This window comes from Aquila chrysaetos, chromosome 9 (assembly GCF_900496995.4).
Source record: "Aquila chrysaetos chrysaetos chromosome 9, bAquChr1.4, whole genome shotgun sequence".
Classification (NCBI taxonomy): Eukaryota; Metazoa; Chordata; class Aves; order Accipitriformes; family Accipitridae; genus Aquila; species Aquila chrysaetos.
The window spans coordinates 2,415,138-2,435,638 of NC_044012.1; the positions used below are offsets into that span (position 1 = coordinate 2,415,138).

The 20,501-nt window shown below is 37.3% G+C and overlaps 1 protein-coding gene across 4 annotated transcripts in view; it reads right to left on the reverse strand.

The window, feature by feature from the left end:
* Nucleotides 1–2,424: 2,424 nt before the first annotated feature.
* Nucleotides 2,425–20,501, reverse strand: part of LOC115345353 (BTG3 associated nuclear protein) — a 154,808-nt gene continuing 136,731 nt past the window's right edge. For 2 of the 4 annotated variants that reach the window (XM_030023920.1, XM_030023919.1), the window contains exons 12-13: nt 7,703–7,846; nt 2,425–3,220 (exon numbers count right to left, since the gene is read on the reverse strand). In XM_030023920.1, the coding sequence (XP_029879780.1) occupies nt 3,149–3,220; nt 7,703–7,846 (216 nt within the window). In that variant the 3' untranslated portion in view covers nt 2,425–3,148. Of the gene's footprint in view, nt 3,221–7,698; nt 7,847–20,501 lie in introns of all 4 variants that reach the window. The other 2 variants (XM_041125653.1, XM_041125652.1) reach the window with 1 other exon arrangement.

Here is a 20,501-nt window from a genome sequence, read left to right on the forward strand (position 1 = left end):
CAAGACAAATAGTGAGGTCCCGGCTATAGTCAACTTAATACCGAAAATAACCAATAGGGCCAGTAGGGGAACCAGAGGCTCTCCTTCCTCAAAGCCTGCATGCCTAAACATTATTACACAAAACAAAATCAAAGCCATGAAAACAGTATTCTGCAGCTCACAAGATGAATTACAAATAAAATATGCATCTGATCCTAGTCTAACCTTACAAGAAACGTCCCCCTGAAGACTCTTGGTCATGTGTTCTCAATCTCTGACTCTTGGACAAAAGCAGCATGAGGAGAAAAAGAACAGTTAAAAATGAGGATGTTAGAAGGTTTGCTGAGGGAGAAGACCCTTCTTATTACAAAAGGCAGAGGCTGTGAATAACAGAAGGAGATATAACGAGAACTCATTTCTAGGTCACCTACTGAAAACGGTCGAACAGTCTTCAAGGGCAGAACTGCATCCATGATGAAACAACATTAACCTACCTGAACAGAGCGCCAGGCAAAACCCTCAGTACCCCTGCAAGATTTTCATTCCTTGAGTTATCTTATAATACTTTTAGGATTTCTTACTGTTACCTTGATATGTTATTCTTACGATAACCTCTGTATGAACACACTTTTCACACTTGCACAGAACCTCACAGACTCTTCACAGTCACAAGCATTTCCTAGAAAGGAATTAATTCCTGAATTACTCTTCTAGGGAATGACTTATTTGTACATGACACACCCTGTGACATCTAGAAAACACATAAAGCATTCCTGAAGAGAAGACATTTCCTCCCTGGACAGGGACATAAATCTTCCAATGACATAAAATCTACAGAAAGGGAACAGGGACAGGGATTACTCATAGGAATACCTGGCTCAATGTTGAAGTCTCATTTCTTTGAAGTATAAACATAGCGTGACACAGCTTAGACTAACGTAAGCATTGACATAACACTGAGAAAAATTCACATCTTGAGGAACACGCAGTCTTAAGATCTGAATGCACTGGAGGATCTTACTACGCTGCTCTTCTTACCTATTTCAATTGATTTGTACACTCTCCATTCCACACTGGTGAAGTAGATTTCATTCTCTTGAAATCTAGTGAATGCTACTTCACTGCTTGATACGCCTTTACAATCACTGTTAGCAGAAGGGACTTGAGCATGCAGCAGTCTAGTGGCTAAAGGAAACCTCTCCTGAACTCAATTTCATCTTGTACCTGAGCTGAAAAATGCAAAGAGAACAGAATTCTTAATTGCACCATGAAACAAAGACAGATACCCTACAGTTTAAATGCATGTGTGGTCCCACTGAAAGCAGATGATGCCCAGGACGCAGAAGGAAAGCTGGGTAAGAGTAAAACTTTCTAAAACGACAAGAAAGCCGCTGTGCCCAATATGAATATAGCAAGAGAGTGGTATGCGGTAGCACGCAGTGGCTTTGCCATCCCAGCTTTCTCACTGTCATTTCCAAGTGATAAATTATTATTAAACAGCCATGCTAAAATGTACAGGCCTTGCTTTATTTTTAGGCTTCTATTTGGATGCCAAGCTCTTCAAACATCACCCAGTCTGAGAAACACTATTAAAAAAAGAAACTGAAAAGTAGCCAAATTCTTGGCCTGTTGCAAACATTGTATTCAATAAGCTGTGGTTCAGTTTGCATTGTACTTGTGCGTCAAGAAATATCCTAAAGAGAAGTAGGAATTTACATAAAGTGTAATACTTACCAGGGACAACATTCCCAGAAATTGGGTGTGCTTAACTCTTCCTTTCATTAAAAAAAAGTTATCCTGAATTCAACCATGTAGAATTTGTGCCTATGCCCCGTTCATTAATACATTAAATGCATTATGAGCCAGATATTGACAATAAACATATAGCAAGAAACTCTTTCTAAAACGTGCACCATTAAGATAATCAGGTTTACAGCAAATGTATCATTTCCACTCAAGCTTAGCAAATATGAGAATGTAGCTTTCTTGAAATCGTTATCAAATTTCCCGTAAGTTTTAGTGGAAAGAGGATTTCACATTGCTGTTGCAAGTTGGATAATAACATAGGCGTCAGATTTTTGCAGCCCAGCTTTTTATGGATGAATCCCAAACTGAGGTATTACCACAAAGGAGGTAGGAGGAACTAAAAGGGAAAGTGCTCAGAAGAATTGTTCATATTTTTAAAAAATTACTTCATAAATTCATTGTATAAAATAGGATTCGCAGACTCAAAAGCTTAACTATCACATTTTTCTTGCACTGGAAATTTAGATAACAACATGATCTAAGATTCATATCTTCCTTACAGACTTATCTTACTTCTCAGTTTGACAGCAGGGCTTGCCAGATAGCATCTGTCTTCAAAAACTCCACAACTACACTCTTACAGCACAGTCCAGTCAAACCGTATTCATTCCTAAGGCAGAGAGCAACTTAGAGCTGCACTATTCATAAATACACATTTATTTTTCATTAGAAATGCATAATTACAGCATTTAAAAGCATTTTCCCCTAGAAAAGTAGATAAGCAACAGTACAAACAAAATTGTTAGTCTTCTGCAAATACAGTTTTCATTACACTGAACAGAAAACACCAGCAAAAGGCTAATACTTGCAGTTATGGGATTTTTCTTTTTTTAAATATTTTCCATTTTTGTTATAAACACCATAGCAAATAAAAAAAGCAGTTTAAACAGTGAAAAATATTTGAGCTCTTGATCTTCTATATGTGGTAAAGCAAGTATTGCAAAGCAGCAATACACTTCCTAAGATATCTGCAGACATTCAAATGGCGTATTTCACAGAAGAAATGAACGGGATGAAACATTAATTTAGTCTCACAGTTTTGATTCATTAGATTTCTTTCCCTCTTTCTGAAAGATTTTTTTTTCCTCTTTAAGTGTACCTAAGGGCTGGCCATTTATTTTTTCTGAAGGCCAGATACTTGATTGATGCAGTGATGTAGCTCCAATTTAAGTAAATGGGTCTGATTTATTCCAGGTGAGGACAACCAGATCATCAGAACTCTGCTATTTGCAGGAGATGTTCGAGGTGTGACCATTAGTCTAATAGGCATTTCCATTCTCCTGTTGCTGCACGAAGACTACAGCACTTAACTTCTGACTGTGGTTCGCTGACATCTCAGTTGACACAGCTTTTCATAATTCTCTCACTGAATTTGGATTGCTCCGTGTTCTATCTGCATTTCTGGCTGGATAGCTGATTGAAGGGCGTCGGTGCCCTGCAAAAGGAAACATGAAATCAGTAAATCAATACAAAAGTGCCTTCCATTGGCGTAGCCAAGGGAATGTGAACATATTATACTAATATAAAGTTCTTGTATATACCAGTGCAAAATCTGCATGGCTATCAGCCCTGTGAGAGAGTTGAAATGGGAATACATTTACAAAGGCACCAAAAATAACTTAAAGAGTTCACATGAAGACTAAGTAGACTAATGCTCTTCAGGCTGGAAGGAGAAGGCTAAAATAATGAAATCATGATAAGGATCTATAAAATCACGAGTGGCATGAAGAGAGCAAATAGAAAACAATTATTTCCTCTCTCTTCCCAAAAAAGAACCAGCTCTAAAAAGAAACAAAATAAAACCCATGTCTGGCAGAACATGTGCCGAAGCTGTGGAAGGACTTGTCCCAGCATGCTGTACGTACTGACAGCTCGGGGGTACAAGGCAGAGCTAAACAGTGCTATGGAAGGAAAGTCCACCAAGGGTGATCATAGAAAAGACAGTACAAAGTCTGGGAGTGACAGAACTACTGTAGATTAAGGAGAATAAAATAACCTGTTTGCCCTGTGCTTGGAATTTCCCCAAATGGTGCAGGATACGGTCTAAATTGCTGACTTCACCCACTGCAGTCTTTTTCTATTTTGTGTAAAATAAGACTAGCGCTATTATAGTGAATTTTTTTCTCAAATAAAATTCTTCCTACAGGCCTGATTCTACTCACTTTCCAAGCAAAAACAGTCCTCTGTAAAAGAATTTAAAGTAAACACAATTGACTTAAGCTTTCAAAGGAAGTCTCCTTAAAAATTAAATTACTGCCTATCAGTAGTCTGACAATGCTGTGAAAGGATGATCCTGTAGCAAACTGTCCTTTTAGGCAAGTTTGTTGGAGTAAGGAGAACTAGATTATGAAACAAGCTCCATCTTTAGAGCTGTAAGACGAACAGCATTTAAGAACAGCTGTATTGACTTGGATAAAGTCCATCACACCCAACAAGCCTTCCCCTGACAGCAGCCAGTATCACAAGCATAGATAAACTACAAGAAAAGGGCAAGCATTTAATGATATTTTCCTGTACACTCCCACAGATTCCAGAAATCTGCCCTTGATGGATTTTCCCTCCATAAATGCATCTAGTAGACACTTTATGTAACACCCTGGATATAGAATTATTTCTGTGACAGTACTTCTGTTATGAAAAAGTCATACTTGAAGCCCTGCTTTACATTCTCAGCCTAATATCTGCAATATGATCCACAAAGACACAAGGGTGGAAACTCAACTAGATTTCCCATCCTTTAGGTCTTACTATACAGTTGCAACTTATTCATTCAAATGAAAATACTGGAGGTTCAAAGTTATAAAACATTCCTCCTAAATTAAGGTTTTGTTGTCAAATTGTTTCTCTTCATCTCTCTGCCTTGTTGCCAGTAACTGCACACAGCTACAAGATTTTTTCCTGTTCAACTTCATAGGTAATTTGGTGTTTACTTACATGTTCAATAAATTAGTGCCAAAGTGGTGAATAATTCCATCAGATTGCTAAATCTGATAGAAGGTAAGTTTCCAAATGACCATCAAAGTTTTCTTTCCCATTAGAGGAAAACTGTATTGAAGTAATATAATTATCAAATAACAGCGACAACAGCAATACTGAATATTTATCCAACATTCAGACCAGAAGACGATGACTGCCCAAAGGGATTAGAAGCACCCTTTAGATTTGGAATCATGTTTTTTTCTAAATCTAACAAAATTTACCACCAGCATATGAATTTAAGCATAGAATTAATCCAAATATTCGTCATCACCACAGTCTGTATTTCTAAATTTTGCAAGCTGCTGTAAGAAAGAATGCTATCGAGACACAAAAACAAGCCAACTAAACCTAAATCCCCAAAATGCATCTGATTTCAAACCATGCCTCCCTCTGTACATGCATTTGCAATTTTATACCAGCAAAACACTGTTCATATATTAATAGTTTGTGTTTACATATGTGGTTTAGGGTCACTACGCAACTGTCAGAATCCTAGCTATTAACACTTCTGCCTACAGCTAATTTGCAAATAGAAAATCGGGCATGAATACATTGAAAATACTAAGTTGAAGTGCATATTGCTGTCCGCTTCAGCTGAAGTCAGAGAACGGGTTCATTTCACATAGCTGCACTCCTACCTTCAGCTTTGCATGTGCGATTGCTTCCAAAGGCATGGCTTTCAAGAAAAAAGGTCAGAAAACTGGTATCTTATTTTCAGACATTAAATAAATTCACACTTGTGGTGTTTCAAACACAGAATTTGTGTAGGGCATAGCGTCCAACCCAGGTCAGTAATAAACTCCACTTTTATAAGCTTTGATTGATAAATAGACACAAAATCATTGAGAACATCTCAGTACCTTGACAAACAACCATATGAAAACAGATGAAAGTGTCACTACAGCCCCACTGAGAGGGTTTTCCCTTCTGATAAGGCTTTTTTTCCCTTCAGAAAAGAGATCTTTCTAAGATGATGCAGGACTATTCCATAATTTTAGCCAAAAAAAGCTACTGAACTATCCATATAACTCAGAGAAATGCAAATACCAAGCTGGTTTCTCCAATTCATTAACAGATCCTTAGTTTTTAGTTGTGTAAACTGAGGAAATATTTATGGCAAACTTATTTTTAGTCTTGTCTGTTTTTCCTTTCATACTCTTCTTATTTCACATTCCTTTTCTGCTTCTCTTCAGCTTTGTATAAATCTCTGTGGTTAACCACAACATTAAAACCTAACACGGTGCAAAGTGTCCCTGAAGAGAAAAGCAACTCCTCTGGTGGCTGCCAGTCGTGTGGGAGATGGATGCTGATGCTTACAGCTGAACTGCAGAACCTCCTGCCCATCAGAGGTGCTAGCTGAGAAGGGAGGACAGGCACGAGGAACAGACCTAAGAGGAAGCCTGAGGGAGGTAAATTTGAGAATTTCCCAGGCTCAGAGTGAGGACAGCAGGCTGAGAAACACCTCTCACTACCTGATGCCTATATGCTTTATTAACTGCATGGGACCAGCAGTACTTGAGGATTTATAAGAAATAAGGCACGATCCCTGTAGCAACACTCTTATTGTCCAGCGTACTATTACAAGTGACTATGAATAAAATACTGAGAAGGTTAGTGCAGAGACAAATCTAGCAAAGAGGGAAAAACAACTATTAAGGGCTCATCTACACAGGAAGATCAGTGTACAGAAAAGCAGAATGTAATCTTACAGCACAGCACACTCGCATGCCAGGCAGTCTGACCTTTTTTGGCAGGGAACGTAATTTTTCTGAAAAGTGCTTTGTAGCATCCAGGTGGGGAACCAGCATGGACCGGGGCAACTAAGAGTTTAGAGCTCTGGCCTCCCTACAAGCACCAGCCAGCGCAGATCGCACTTTGGCAATATGCAATGCAGCTCCATCTTTTGCCTGAGGCCCTCTTTGCCACTGGGATAACTAATGTGCTCCAACTTCACCCATCTAACTGATCTGCAAATTGCCTTGCCCACAGAAGAAGCACCAAGCACTTGAGTTTTACGCACGCCAAGTTTGGACAAGATTATTCCCTTGATTTCTTATGCAATATTTTTTTTGTCTCAAGAGACTCAATATCCAAATGTTTGTAAACAGATCAGAATTCTCTACAAAACTGGGTATGTATCAGACAAAACTCCACTCTAATACTGGCTACTAAGGACACCATTCTATTTTAGCTAGCAAGCAACAGCTTATTTTTCACAACCACTTGGCATTCTCTAGGAAAGCAGCCCACTACAGTGGGGTTCATGGAAAAATATGTAACCATCTTCAGAAAAACTTCTGACAAACGTTTTAAGTCAACATTCTTGTGTTGTCACCAGTCACAGCTTCAAGCTGATGAGAAACCTTTCCTAGACCCAGGTACATGACTGTTCAAACTGATTTAAAAAGGAAAAAAAAAAAAAAAACAACAAAAAAAGATAACGCCTCCATCGTAACTGACAGGATCAAGTGTTTACTTACAATTGCTAACATCGCAACTCCTGTGGGAAATCCAGGCTGTTGATCAAAATAACTGGAAAACTGCTGTCAGAAAGGCACTAACATTTTTAAGAGAAACCTCAGTCTGAAAAATACTTTTTGGATAGATTCCAAGCAAGTTTTTTGCCCTGTCCTTTAACATGGCTCTCAGCCTTCAAGGATGCAGAAGAACAATGATGACCAAAATAACTATTCTCTAGAGGCACTGAGAAAGAACATAGAAGCAGGAATAGTCAGAGACCATTTATACCTTTAACAAAATTATGTTTCTTATTATAGCGGAATTTTTTTTTTTTTTTTTTTTTTTTTTTTAAGGTTTGGAAACAGGATCATAAACTCATTGGGACTGCAGTATTCGTGGATAGATATATAGTTCATCTGACAGATGTTTCAATCAAGTTAAGTACATTCAAATGGCAAAGAGATATATATATACATACTTGATTAGTCGCAGAGTGGTCTGTCACTGGTGTCAGCTGCACATATTGGACTTGGATATCACTCCCTTGGAGCGGGGATCCATCAACACCCCCTGACGCAGGCTCAGCAGAAGCAACAGCTATCAGCTGAGCACCCTGCAACACCTGCAGGGAAAGCAACGGAGAAAGCAGCTTGTAAACAACCACAATCAGAAATGCATTATGAACCATCTAACTTAAAACAGATGCAAAACCAAAGGCCATTAAAAAGAAACACAAGAAAACTTGTCTATCAGTTACAGTTGCATTTCCGAGAAGGCATGGTATGCATATGGAAAGATTCCCATACTAGATGCTCGCCGCATCTTGCCTTATGAGATTCATAATTCTGTTAATGATTATTGCAAAGACTAAGTGGGATAGACTGCGCAGGTTACACTAAGAGTGTGATAACATCAATAGCACACAACGGTATCACTGAGTAATGGTTTCACTGTTATATAAACAGACACAGATCCAAGATACTCTCTCCCACAGCCAAAGGCATTCAACTTTTGACAATTTATTACAGTAATGTTTATATTCCTATTGTATATGAAGGTGTAGATTTAAGAATCACTGCTAATCAATGCTTACTCTAAACACATCTGCATTTGACTGGGGAAGACTGTAAGTCCCCTATAGGCTTCAAAAACCAAAGAACAGTTGATCCATCTAAAAGTGCTGGCTTAAAAATGTTCCTGTGATTAGTCTAATTTTAATTTACTTCTTGAAACACAAATCAGAATAAAATACATGTATGTAAACAATGACAAGTCCCCAATCTAATTTTTTAAATTCAGCTAAAATACACATATTCAGTTTTAATTTCTATATGCCGCAAATGATGTATTTTTAAACTATGGTATTTGAACTGCAGCGAACAAAAGACATCTTTCAAATGAAGGAAAGAGAACAAAGAACAAAAATAACATTCTTAAAAAAGGTTTTTCTTAACAAAGTATGATTTCTCAGCTGATCTGCGGGTGGGTGGCCATGAAGGAGTGGGTAGACCAGAATTTCTCTAGGGAGTGTGGGAGGTAAAAAGAGGTGACCTCCATAAATGACCTTCAGGGGTGTTGTCAGGATTTTATAGGGATCTTGGGTGTTCTGAGATACAGTCAGCATCAAACTGCAGAAGGATGCTACATTTTGTTTTTACAGGAGTAAGCAAAATTCTCTTGTCCTACGGTATTTGTTTTGGAACTATACGATACATACTGTCAGAACCACATCACAGTCTGTCCTATTGATTACCTGCAGGTCTTAAATGTATTTTTTCTCTTTTATTTCAGAACTACAAACTTCAGAACGCCTGCGAGCAACTGAACAAGCCCATCATTCTCACATACTAGCTGTTTTACAACAAAGCCTAAAACTTAGAACAGTACTGGCTTCCCTGTTTTATTGTATGTTCTCAACTGCATGCTTTCCAGTGCACTTCAAAAGAACTCCCTTTTATAGTAGACACCCTGGAGAAGACCAAATAACTCTGGTATATGTTATCTTATACCAAACCTTTAGATTCTTAGTGATAATCTGCCTTTACTATACTGCCTACCAAAAAAAAAAAAAAAAAAAAAAAAAGGGCATTACTTGCATAAAATACTTTTTGCTTTTTATACTTCCCTATTGGTTTCATGCAAATGGTTGTGTACTTTTCCTATTGTCTCTTCCTGCTTGATAAACTATTTATAATTAAGCTTTCATTCACAAAGAAGTGGGAAGCATTTTTATAGGATGTAATGAAGAAGCTGAGCTAGTTTTCACAGAGGTAAAACGGACAACATGCCAACATCAGCAGGGGCTGACAAACCCAGGTATTTATGAATTTCCATTGACAAGGTCACAGATTGACTGCTGCTGCTCCATTCCCCGCAACTAGCCAGATTAAAACCAACTCAGTTAAGCTTAAAAATACTCCAATCCCAATTCACAACTATAGCAGTGATAGCTACATACACTGCATTTGGTTTCCAGTTGCATAGTTTGAAAAAATCAGATTGATAAATTGGAGAGATAAGACATCAAACATTATAAAAATCCAGTTAGTATAGGTTTTCCTCTTTGTCATGTCCTGTTTGCACAGATCCCAAGGACTCCAGGCTTCAGTATTCAATAATGGAAGATTATTAAAGGCAGATTCATTTCCACTAGCATTATGCCAAACTATTTGGGTTTTGCAAACCAGGTGATTGGCTCTAAACTGAATGTCGCACTGGTATGTTTACTTGCTACCAATTACTGCCTTTATATTTTTCCCTATAGCTAGAAAACATGTTAGGATGCTTGGAAGCCAGGAAAAGGCCATTTTTCAAAACTAAGAACCATTTTGCTTCTTTAGGCTTCTCTTTATCCATTCGTCCCTCATACACAGTCTACTTAATACGTGTTTAAAATCACTTTAAAAAAAAGAAAATCTGTCTGGACTTTGAAAACTAAAAGAACAATCTAATGCTAAAAAAGACTTCTTCATGTTTTCCACTTAATACATGCTAACATTAATAACCATCTTAGATTTCATTAAATATTGCCTAGCTTGTTATTGTGGCATAACTGGCTATACAATCAGTCACTGAACAAATGAGAATAAAAGCAAGAACAGGGAAAAGATCCCAGTCTTAAATTAAACCATCTGACTGAACTTTAAATGAAGGAACGAGCAACAAGCTCTTCTTAATATCTGCAGGGTTTACCCTGAACAAAATTATTATTTTGCAGTTTCTATTTGAATTATTGTATAGCTTCTGAAATTAAGATACAAATGGATGAGAGTAGAAGGGGGGAATTGCCATCTTTATCTTTACCACCCACCCACCCTTTTTTTTTTTTTTTTTTTTTTTTTTAATTAAAGGATTTGGAAATAAAGCTGTTTCTGTAGACTCAATGGCATAGTACCTTGTGTTTAATCTGCTGAGCCAAAGAGAGCTACTTACTTACTGCAGCTTACTAAAGATATCACTTAACTAATCACATGTTATTCATAAGATAACACAATTTATCATGAATCTCAGGTATACCCAGATAGGAAAATCCAACTGAACTGACATTAAAAAACAGTAATAAATTACATTTCCTCTAGGCATTACTGAAGACTGATAAATTTATTATATTTCTGTCTTAGCTTAAAAATGTGCTAACTGAAGAACTATGACTGATGTCACCCTTTCTACTTCTGACAAACAGCATTACTGATAAATATTTTGTTCAGAAAGAGCCCAACTTGGGCAAATAGAGTGGCAAGTTTGGTTATGGTCCTTGACTTTTGCTTGCATTTGCAAAATCTTTTTCTTCCACAGTATTCACAGTCTCTTATAAAAACAGATATCCCCATTTCCTTTAACATAGGGGAGAAAGGTCACAGGGGAAGAAATTTTCTCAAAATACATGTTGATAGAAAGACAGATACAAACAAACATAATAAAGGATAGAGTCCATAGAGTGGATTCAAGTGGCTTAAACAGACTTTCTAATCAGTATGACCATGCTTCCCCAGATAAAACCAGGATTTAACTTCAGCCCTATAATTTCAATCAGCCTCACCTAATAGTTCTGTTCTGTTTGTTAAGTGTCACAAGTTTTATATGAAACTATAGCGAGGCTGCAAAAATTAAAGACATGAAGGGATAAACGGCTTTACGTAACATGGGATTTATGGAAGAGCTGGGTAGCAGAGCCTTTCGCAAATGGGGCAGGTGCAAATATATGGCTTTTCTTTGGCTGCTCACTTCACTTCCAAACCAACACTTTAACTTTGTAATTCTTACCTGCCCTTGACCTTAAAGTAGAGGAATTGTATCAAAAAAATAAACAATCCACCCTGAAAATGAACTTCTCTTCCCACTTCCACTGGGCTTCTCTAACATCCTGCCTTACTGGTCCAAAACAGGTAACAGAATATGGTTAAACTGAAAAATAATAAACTTCACTCTAACAAAATGGATTAATTCATGCTCTTAACACACACAGAACAAGACGCTCGAAGTCACCTTTCCCTTTCACTTAGGCACAAAAGCACAGAAGTATCTAACATGGAACATCGCTCAAGCTAACTCAGGCTAGTGAGAGTTCAAGTCAAGGCTGAAAACGATCCTAAAAAAAGAGTGCCTTTAAAATTAACGAGCAGACCAAAAAATGTTGTGGTTTTTTTTTTTTTAAATAATTCAGTGGAGTATTTAGAAAAAGTACATTTGGTCATCTATTATTGCTTGCTGTCAGCAGTAAAAAGTTGTCTTGACAGTGACAGGATCTTTAGCTCTCGCAGAGCCAGAGCCCACTCTTTACATTGCACAATTATTTCCACTGCAAGCATAAGCAATTGCACAGCTGGAACAGAGCAGCTCGCTAAATTCTTCTGTTCTTTCAGCTTGCAGTTACAACCACAGATACATGCTTTTCCCCAAATAGAAAACCTAGTGAAAAATGTGTATCAAGAAAAAATCAGAATACTTTAGGAAATGTCTGTAAGATATTTGAGAATATCTTTGAGATGTATGTCTTTGAGAATGCTTTGAAGCTATCAATGCTCTCAAGCACGTTTTGTGATCTGGCCCGATCTTTGCAAGCCTCCACGTCCCAAACCCTGCTGCCTCAAAGATTACCACATTGCATGGTGACCCTGGTGAAGACAACTTGCCTAAATTAAAAAGCAAGCACGAAAGAGCCCGTTCTCTCACTATTCCCATCACGTTTCAGAATAAGAAAATGTTCCCTAACACTTTCAGACAGATATATAAATGCATTTCTATTAGTTTTGATTTTAAATGGTTCTAGAAATACCAGAAGGAAAAGTATTTTGTTCGGATTTTTAAAATGAAGTGTGAACTCTTGGCATTGTTCATGAATACAGAACCACAGTCTCTTTGACCAAACATTTACTTTCCTTAAAGCTCTATAAGCTTTCAATGAGAGATACAAGAGCTAACAGATTTGATAAAATGAGCGAAGGGACAGACACCTCCCTCCTACCCACTCAAAGCATATTATGCCCGTACGTACATTCTCTGTCCCTCCTTATAGCAATACTAACGCAAACCCAGGCTTTCTGATCAGAATTGTAGCAGAAGCACAGACCCTTGCAGTGCTATCCCACTGACCTGAATCCTTCCCTTTCTCTTTGGATTTTTTTCCCTCCCATCTCCACCTTTTTTCCTCTTATCGTTCTCTCTTCAAAGTCTTGATGATTTGGGATGTGCAAGCTATTAAGCCTGAAGGTCATGGATTTCTGTTTTTCATCCCTTCTTCAGTGAGATGCTTGCCATAGAAAATGTAATAATAAAATTAGTATTAATAATGAAAACCAGCTACTTTCTCTGCTCCCTTCCTTTCCATGTAAAGACCATTTTAGCCCATAACTAATAGTTCCCATTTAACATTCAACTGCCAGGGCAGGAAATAAAATAAAATAAAATAAAAAAATTAAAATGTAATAGGTTTTCCTTCAGTTTCTTCCAAAATTTTTCAAGCATAGTTTCCAACCATGGTTCAATTCATATCACATCATCTGCTGATTTTACTTATCACAGAGAATTATTCTTCTAGAAGCCCATAATTTAAAACTTTTCTCTAGACCCCAACCTTCAAAAATAGGTAACTGTTTTGGGACAGCTGAAGTTTGTTTACCAAAAAAGCCAATTCCTCTGTCTGGTCCTTGCCAGATTGAGCCTTCTAAAACACATTCTTGCTACTGTTGTTGTGAGCTTTTTTTATTAATCTAGGCAAGCACATATGTTTGCCTACCTATAAAAAGCTCAAAACCAAGACATATTGGGATTTTGGTGTCTTTTTTCCATCATTTCTTCCCATTTCTACTGCAGGAATGCAATAAAAGATGACGTTTCTTTAAAAAAATGAGGTTTTGAATCACTGAAAGAGTGGTTGTTTATAGAAGGTTCACATCTGAAAATCCTGTAACACTTATAGCCAGCAAGTAACCTTTTCAGCAAATGTTGCACAGAAGAAATGAGTTGTGCACAGGAAAAAGGAAAAATTTCAGTGACACGCTCTAGCTAAAACACTGACAAAAAGGACAGTTTGGGCCCAAAAGTGGAAGGATGGTCATGAGTTTAGATGATTCCTACAATCCAAAAATTAAGAAAATACCTGCCTATCACCTTCCTACACTGTCATTCATCACTGATGGCAAAACTGCATGAATACATTCAAACAGCAAGCATGGCTCCTTCAAATGATAAGAAGCTCTGCTGACAAACATGTTCACTTAAAAAAGATAACTCCCTCTAGCTGATTCCTTTCAGTCTTTACGTTTTCTTCATGGAGTCTTAAGACTAAAAGCATCCACTGTGTTTCGTGCCAACACAACGTTTATTTAGTGGATTTACAGGCTTACAGATGAGTTTACCCGGGGCAACTAGACTATATATGTAGGTGCAGAACTCAAAACTTCTTAGTATCAGAAATTAATGAGTTCCTCGAAAACATCAGAGGCTTAGACTAATCAAGGTCTCCGTCACCTTGGCATTTACTACGGAATCTGGAACAGGCAATGCAGAATGCCAAAAGAATGGAGCTGTAGGAAAAAAAACCCCATGATCTTCTTCCATAAGATTGTCTTTTGTAGTTCTTAATTTCACTTGATGAAGCAGAGCAAGATCCAACACTAGGAAACAAGTCCAGTATGGAGGATACTAAAGTATAAAGGAAAATCGGTAACATGATCTACTTTACACTCCTTCCTCTTTAAGCCATCGGTTCAATTTAACCAAGGTCAAGTGTAGTGAAAAGCTCATATCTGATGGTGGCTGATACAAAGTTATTTTGGTGATTTTACAATCCAGTTCCAATAAAACTGAAGTATTAACGTGACAAAAAGGAGTGGCAGCGAAGGACAGACTGACCTAACTGTTCTCAAAGCAGCAGTCCTCTTCATGCTAAGATTAAGCAGTATTCATTGAAAACCACTGTAATCCTTGCGCTGTATTTATCTATCCCATATGTACATAAAGCAAGAATGCATATAGCCTGATGATGTGTTATCTTTCCGGAGAAATAAATTCACATTCAATTTGTAATTCTCCAGAACAAGTACACAGCTGACAATATGGACCGAGGATCACTACATACTGCTGCATACTTTCTACGCTGTATTTAAAATTAAGCAGTAAGTATTTTGATAGGATTACAAGACAGTTTTAAGGACTAAGTTTTATCTCCCAAACTTTTCAAAATATTAACAGCAATAAAAGACTGGAAGTTCCTCCTCCAAAAAGATAAGGAAGACAGATGGCTCACAGTGTTCCAGAGAATATCTGCAGCTTTTCTCTCTCAGTAACTAGTGATGAGAAGCATACAGAGGTGCGAGTAAACACATGGAAGATGTAACCCGCCCTTTAGATCATTTATTGGCAATGCTTTTTTAAGCAGAAGCCTCCAAAATATGAGGCCAGTCTTCTTTTTAAGGTGCATTTTTATGGCTGCTCTATGTCTGACTTCAAACTACTAAGATCACACTAAAGTAAAGGAAGAAGCCAAAATATATACCACTCACATTTTTTCCAAAATAATTACATATATTAATTTCTTATTTTTCAAGCTGAACTTGTTCTGATTGTCATTTCATTATTACCAGCATCACCACAAGAGAAAAAAGCCTCTAGGCCATAACAAGTACTCCAATAACGTGTTTCATATCCAGCCACCACAGAGTTTCCAGAAAATCACAGGTTTTTCTATTTTACTGTTACAAAGGGCTGATCATTGTCTAGTTTGTCTTAAATGGCATAAATTAAAGACCCTTATGCAAAGCAATCTCCATGAAAACCATAGCTGCTTTTTGAAGTACAACATCTCTTTTAGAGGCCATCCCATCTTTATTTTAAATATTTCAATTGACAGAATAGCATGGAGCATCTAACATACCGTACCATCTTCTGTGTCTTCTCATTAGTCGCTGCAGGAAAAGGTTTGGGAGGTGAAAGACAATATTTTATCCTATCAGGCAGGCCACCAAATGGTCACCAGTATAAAAAAATAATTCTGGAATATTTGTTCTTAGAAAAATACATTATTCTGTATCTAGCTTTATTAAAAGGCAGGTTGAGTCAATCATATCTAGTAATCTAGGTCAGAGTATAAAAATGACTTGTTACTTTCATTACACACTGCCATTTACATATCACTAATTATTCATTTTCTTTCACATCTTTGATTAAAATACTGAATAGCATTAGTCAAATATATTTGTGGGAAAACACCAGAAAATACAAATTGGAAGGCTTAAAATTACTTTTTGCAATATATCAACTAAATTCTTCTGAATAAATTTAATACTGGTTTCAATCATTTGCTAGAGGGCTACATTTTTAAATGATCAGAACAGCATGTTGGAAATATAAAGCAAATAAGTATACTGTCAATCAAGCTGACAAAAACAAGCCCATTTTTAATAAAATAATGCTGAGTCACATTAAGTACACTAACGTGTTAATTCTTTACTAATTACCTTCTAAACACTTCCTCTAAACTGGGCATATTTATTGAATTAAAAACACACTCCTCATAATGTCTGTGCCTAGACAACTGATGCCAAAGAAAAGACTCAGCTATGATGTCTCCTTTCCACTTGAGCAAGATGCCAGGTATGGACTGGGCTATGCAGAGAAGAAAAGAGAGGGGGGGGGGGCAATCTGAAAGACCCAGCGGTAACGAAGCAACTACCAAACTCAGAGTCCTCAAATCATGTATCCTGTTGGCAGTTTGCATCACCCCAAATCAAATTGCTCCACTCACCTGTCCTCAAATATAGCACTGTTGTAGGACGAGGGTTTTGGAGAAAATTACGCTGCAAGAGCTTTGGTAACGTTAAGGTAATATATTGCCATTAATGTCCCAATATGTTTCTTTTAAAATAAAAGTATGTTTGATCTAAGGTAACTGGAAACAATATAAAAAGGATCCACTGCTCTTAAAGATTAGGTTATCATTCTGAAGTTAATGATCTAGTTCGTAAAGCTTTACTTAGAGTCATTCCTTACTCCAACAACAACCTGTACCTAAATTTGCTATTTATTTCCTACATAAAATGTGCCAATACAAAAATAAATTCAGCATATATAAAAGTCTAATATATAGCAGTTCACAGAGAGAGGAACTCTCCCTGCTGTGTATTTCTAAGTGTGCTGAATTGAACCATGCAAAATGTGACCTTAAATCTGTCAAAACTTCATTAACTAACACCCCTACAGAGTCATATAACTGAGAGCACCTCCTTTAAATTCCCCAAACTAAAAGGCATGAAAAGTGAAACTGATTTCAGCTCTAGCGAGTGTGGAAAAATGAAAAGAATAATTCCAGAGTACATTTTTATCAGCGGTATTATTTCCTTGCATAACAAATAATAAACCATCTCATCTGCTTTTACTTTTAGTATATACCACAGCACAGATCTACTCAGTAATGTCTACTCTGAGATTCCCCTAGCGCGCCTGTACAAAACCTGGAGAAATGCATGAACACAAACTGCAGTTATTGTGGTTACTTAAACAAACTTCACAAAAATGTCCGTCTTTCTGGCTACTGCGGTTGGATTGAGCTAGATAAGTGATGGCAAATTGTGGCTCAGCGTATTTAAACCATCTGCATCTTCAAAAGCCCTCTCACAACACACCACCTTGCTTCCTAAGATCTCCATTTCAGTGATCCCCAAGGAGAGCAAGGCTCAGCGAGCCCCAGGAGCAAGCCTCTGCCTCTGAAGACTAACTCTATTCAGTAAAGCCACCAAGAGTTTCCAGCACTATGGGTTTATGGAGAGCAGCAGCCACCAGTGAAACGCTGTAATAGGCCCTGAGCAAAGAAAAATGAGATGCACAGAACTGCGTGAAATTTTGAAGGGGAAAGTGTGGCAGAGGTCCATAATTTTTATTAACATTCCCTGTACAAGCTTTTTTTTGTTTGTTTATTTTTGTTTGGGTTTTTGTTTTTTTATTAATAATAATACAATAAATAAATTTACAAAGAAATATTCTGGTATCTTTGAAAAGTGTTCACATCTAATTTGGTAAATAAATGGGGGAAACATAAGGCACAGAAAATTAATACAGTTCATGTTGTCTTTTTTTTTTAAAAAAGCACCTGCTCTCACCACCACTGTCTCTCTGACCCTGTCCTAAGCACAGCCCAACAAAAATAAGCAATCTGACCCATTTTTTTTTCTGCATACAGTATTTAAAAACACATAATGTACAAAAAACCCATGAGGCTCACAATCTCCCTCTGGGTTAAATGCATCCTGCCTAAATTTAAGTGAACACCTAAAGACAAAGGTGCAGTTGTTAAAAGTATCTCACACTTTCACTGCATCAACACACGTACTCTTACATGGCAAGCTGGGGGTCCCTTTCAGGAGTGGTTGGTATCGAGCACAAAAGGGTAATCAGTGTAATTAAAACTATTACGCTGGCGGAAAGGGATGCAAAGTTAATTACTAATGAGATTATATGAAATCCTATATGTAAGTAGTCCACATTTTCATCAGCAGTATTTTATTTTAACTCAGTATCGCAAGCAGATGGACAGTAATGTATCTACCAGCACCAGCGGATGACAAAGCCGCGGAAGAGGTATTGTCTCAAGGTGCTTTGGGGTCACATCCCATGGAAGCCAAGTGGGGTCCTTCCTTTGACTTCAAGTAGAGAGGGGCTCAGGCCCTATAAAATGATGTAAAATACACCAAAACAAAACACAGACTTCCACTGAAAATACAGTTTGAACTAGCACATGTGCAAAACTTAATTATAATTTATTGGCAGTTCAACTGCAGATGTAATTTCAGTAAAAATTACTTGGTCACGGAAAGAAGAGTTACTTCATCTAAATTCACTGTATCAAATTAAAGAGGCTGTTTGGAAGTATGAGGCTTGTAAGGAAATCTCTATCGTACATCTGACTCATCTTTTGTATGAAGATACTCTTAGTAAATCGCCCACCAAGGGAAAGTTCTCAGAACAACTTTGTGGTTAACTGACAGCTCTTTTCAGATGTTGCACTTCCCAAACAGCAACCTACAATTTAATTTCAGTTGTTACACAAAAGGTAGTTTGATGTACCTGCACCTGCCAGAGTTCCCTAAATTAGGTAGTTTCGGTATTTCGTGCCCACCTTCTCTGAAGGCAAGGCTCTGGTTAATCACTGTCTTTTCTGAATCTCTTTTCTCGTAAGCCAACGTTTTACATCATACGAGCTACATGCACGCATATGGAGTTGTGACTGCCAGGTAATCAACCCATCAAAAGTTATTTCGTATGTCCCAATCACCTTTTGGCAAGAAAGAAAAAAAGACAGAAATATATAATTAAGCATTTCAGCTCAGCTCAGGCTTTGACATTCTGTTATAGCTTGCAAAGTCTTTTGAGTAAATTCAATCTAAGAACAGTAAATATTATTCAAATCTACACAATTGCAACATTTTGTGATGAAATGGCTTATTGTTAGCAGTAAGTACGGTAAAATTGATGGAACTACTTCCACAAGAAAGATTTTTCAAGACTGGACAATTAAATCTCTCTACGATAATTCACTATTTTGAGCAATACTAAAGAAGCCTTTGGCTTAAATGTTTTTTTTCCAACAGAATGTTATTTTTGGGTTTTATTCAATGTACAACTGAGTGCTATTAAGAAATGGCTGGATAGTTGAGAGAAAAATACTACAGTGTCAAAGAAATCTTACTAAGCTGTAGCTGCTGAGTGCAAAAGCTCAAGAAACAAGTCATACATGAGTGACCCAGACTCCCTTCGACTGACCAGCACTGATAAAGGTTATTCAAGTGAATAACAAATGGTGACTCACACAGCATCTGGCTGGTGGGAAATTTTTTGTTGTGACATAACCTAGCCAAGAGGGAGAGGATAAGTCAGTCCTAAAGGACTGCCTTCCTTTACATTTTTATGTGACAAGTCCCTGCTAGTCTAATAAACGCAAACATGGCTTTAAATGTCACCCTGCTGGTCTCATCCTCCAGTCTCAAATTCCTGATGGGATTAGTTGTGCTTAAAACAAAAGGTCAAGATAAATGCTGAAGTACTTTCAGCATTTACTATGAAATTCTGCTAAAGTCTTCAGGCAATTTCAGCAGAAGTAGTATTCAATCTTTTCATAAATAACTTAAAACTAGAATTTGGACTCTTAGTGCTGATGAGAGGGTACATCTCCTCCAATGAGGCTAGCAGTAAATATGCCACTTAAAAATAGTAAGACCAGATCACCGAGGATCTACCAGAATCACACACATCTGTTATTTTGCTTAAAAACGTCTAAAACAATTTATCAGTTTCCCCTCGGAACGGTGACTTTACTTTGATTCTGAAAAGAAAAGACATTTGGGGGGAACTGCAAATGTTTACATCATAACTGGCAGTGATTTTTTTTTTTTAAATACTAGCAAAATAACATCTGAAAGTTTGGCTCTTGTTGCTAGGGTAACAAAACACTGCTCCTACCGTACACTGCAGGATCCTATTAAGTTGGAGAAATATGGATGGGAAAAAAAAGCACATGCGACGACGGCATGAGCCTTTTATACACAGAGGAACAGAAGAGTTCTAGTATTGCAGTGTTCAGGAAAAGTCCTAAGGAAAAGAAAATGAATATACTACCTCCTGCACTTTAATTATGAAATGATGTCATCAACTCAATTTATATCAATCAGTATCAGAAGGACATAATGGCTTCAAAAGAAAAGCAGAAGAATGGTAGGAACAAGCACAGCGAGGAGTTAACTGTAACTGTGCCTGAACTATAAATCAGAAGTTGGAGAAAGTTATAA